Consider the following 1,576-nt stretch of genomic DNA (forward strand, 5'->3'; position numbering starts at 1 on the left):
TGCAGATATTGGAAATCTTGAAACCAGGAGATATTCAGCAGGTCAGGAGAGATACAGAGTAACACGTTTCAGATTGATGACTTTTATTCCAAAGAGCTTGTCTAAGAAAGACAATATTCCTAATACAGCTTTGTCACCTTGCAAGTGTAAAAATAAGGGAAGGAAAAAAAAACATTCAGTGGAGTTTCTGCTTGTTAGTGAATTGGCTGGCGGTTCACTCAATGGCTGGAAGTTTATTCTTCTGCATTCTTTTTGTGTCGGCCAAACGTGTCCCGAGTGTCCCTGCCCCTTTAATGGAGAGAGAGAGAGGAAAGCGAGTGAGAGAGCTCTGGTGGGCGATTGCTGGACGTTTCACACCTTGGGGCTACACAGGGAGGGAGGGAAAGAGACAAGCAGCTCCTGAAAACAGCCCCGCCGATCTGATTGCACAGTCAAACCCCCTTCTCCCGGAGGTTCCTCTCAGTCACTTCAAACTGCAGCTGGGAAACAGTGCGTTCGATTCCCACTTCCCCCACAACCTTCAGTGGGACAGGCAGGGGTGGTGGGAGGCGACATTAATGCAAAACCGACAGATTAACAGAAACAGGTAACTAACTCTCAATCCTTGCTGGGGTACAGAGACAATCATGGGCTTGCTCTAAAGAAATTGTTTACACTCACCATTGAGCCGTCCATTGTTGAAACTTTTTTTTGGGGGGGAAAAGAAATTATGAAATTGAAAGTTAAAATAGTCACTGATTCGGGGGATGGGGGTAGAAGATTTTTTAATTGAGCGGTTTAATATTTAATTTACTTCCACCCAGGGCTGTTTGTTTGGTCTGTTTGCCCCCCCCAGGGGGCAAATATGAGGCGGTTGCCACGGGTGGGATTCTTCTGAAATTGACACAGTCTCCTTTCTCTCTTTAGTCAGTTTCAAAGCGGATCTCCGGCGCCAGGCATGGCCAAGTGGCTGAGGGATTATTTAAGTTTCGGGAGCCGCCGTCTCCCCCCACAGCCTCCCAAACCCGACTACACTGAGAGTGAGATCCTCAAAGCTTACCGAGCCCAGAGGAACCTGGATTTCGAGGATCCGTACGAGGAGAGTGAGAGCAGAGGCCGGGCTCCAGACACTGAACACTCGCTCGGAGTCTCTCCCCAGCACCAGAAACCTGCCAGCCCCGATATCAAGTATGTTTCCCCCAAACACCGCCTCATTAAAGTGGACAGCACCGAGCTGGGTAACAGGCCAAAAATACTGAGCGCAGAGGAGCCGAAGAGCAAAGCTGAGGCGGTGAGTACCCACATTTCTATCTCTCCAGTCACTTTCCCATTCCAGGTTCTGATTTTCTGTGTAAAACTTTGGGGGAATGTGCCTCTGCCTCGCAGTGCAACCCCACCCCCCCCGCCCTCTTCCCCCCCGTGCAACCCCCCCCCCCCGGCCTTCTGCCCCATGTCTGTTTGCTCCCCTGTTGCTGACCCACTCTGTCTCCCTCTCATTGTTGCCCGCACCTCGTGAGTCCTCTGCCCCAGCACACACTCTGTCCTCATGTTCTCTGCTGCTCCTGTCTCCCTCCCTCCCTCCATGGCCCTCTTAACC

At 51.1% G+C, this 1,576-nt stretch overlaps 1 protein-coding gene across 1 annotated transcript in view; it reads left to right on the forward strand.

The window, feature by feature from the left end:
• The first annotated feature begins 206 nt into the window (after positions 1 to 206).
• Positions 207 to 1,576, forward strand: part of LOC109928310 (SH2 domain-containing adapter protein D-like) — a 269,124-nt gene continuing 267,754 nt past the window's right edge. The window contains exons 1-2 of the mRNA XM_048614175.1: positions 207 to 586; positions 907 to 1,270. Of these exons, the coding sequence (XP_048470132.1) occupies positions 222 to 586; positions 907 to 1,270 (729 nt within the window). The 5' untranslated portion in view covers positions 207 to 221. The remainder of the gene's footprint in view (positions 587 to 906; positions 1,271 to 1,576) is intronic.

The sequence above is a fragment of the Rhincodon typus genome, chromosome 29, assembly GCF_021869965.1.
Source record: "Rhincodon typus isolate 14 chromosome 29, sRhiTyp1.1, whole genome shotgun sequence".
NCBI lineage: Eukaryota > Metazoa > Chordata > Chondrichthyes > Orectolobiformes > Rhincodontidae > Rhincodon > Rhincodon typus.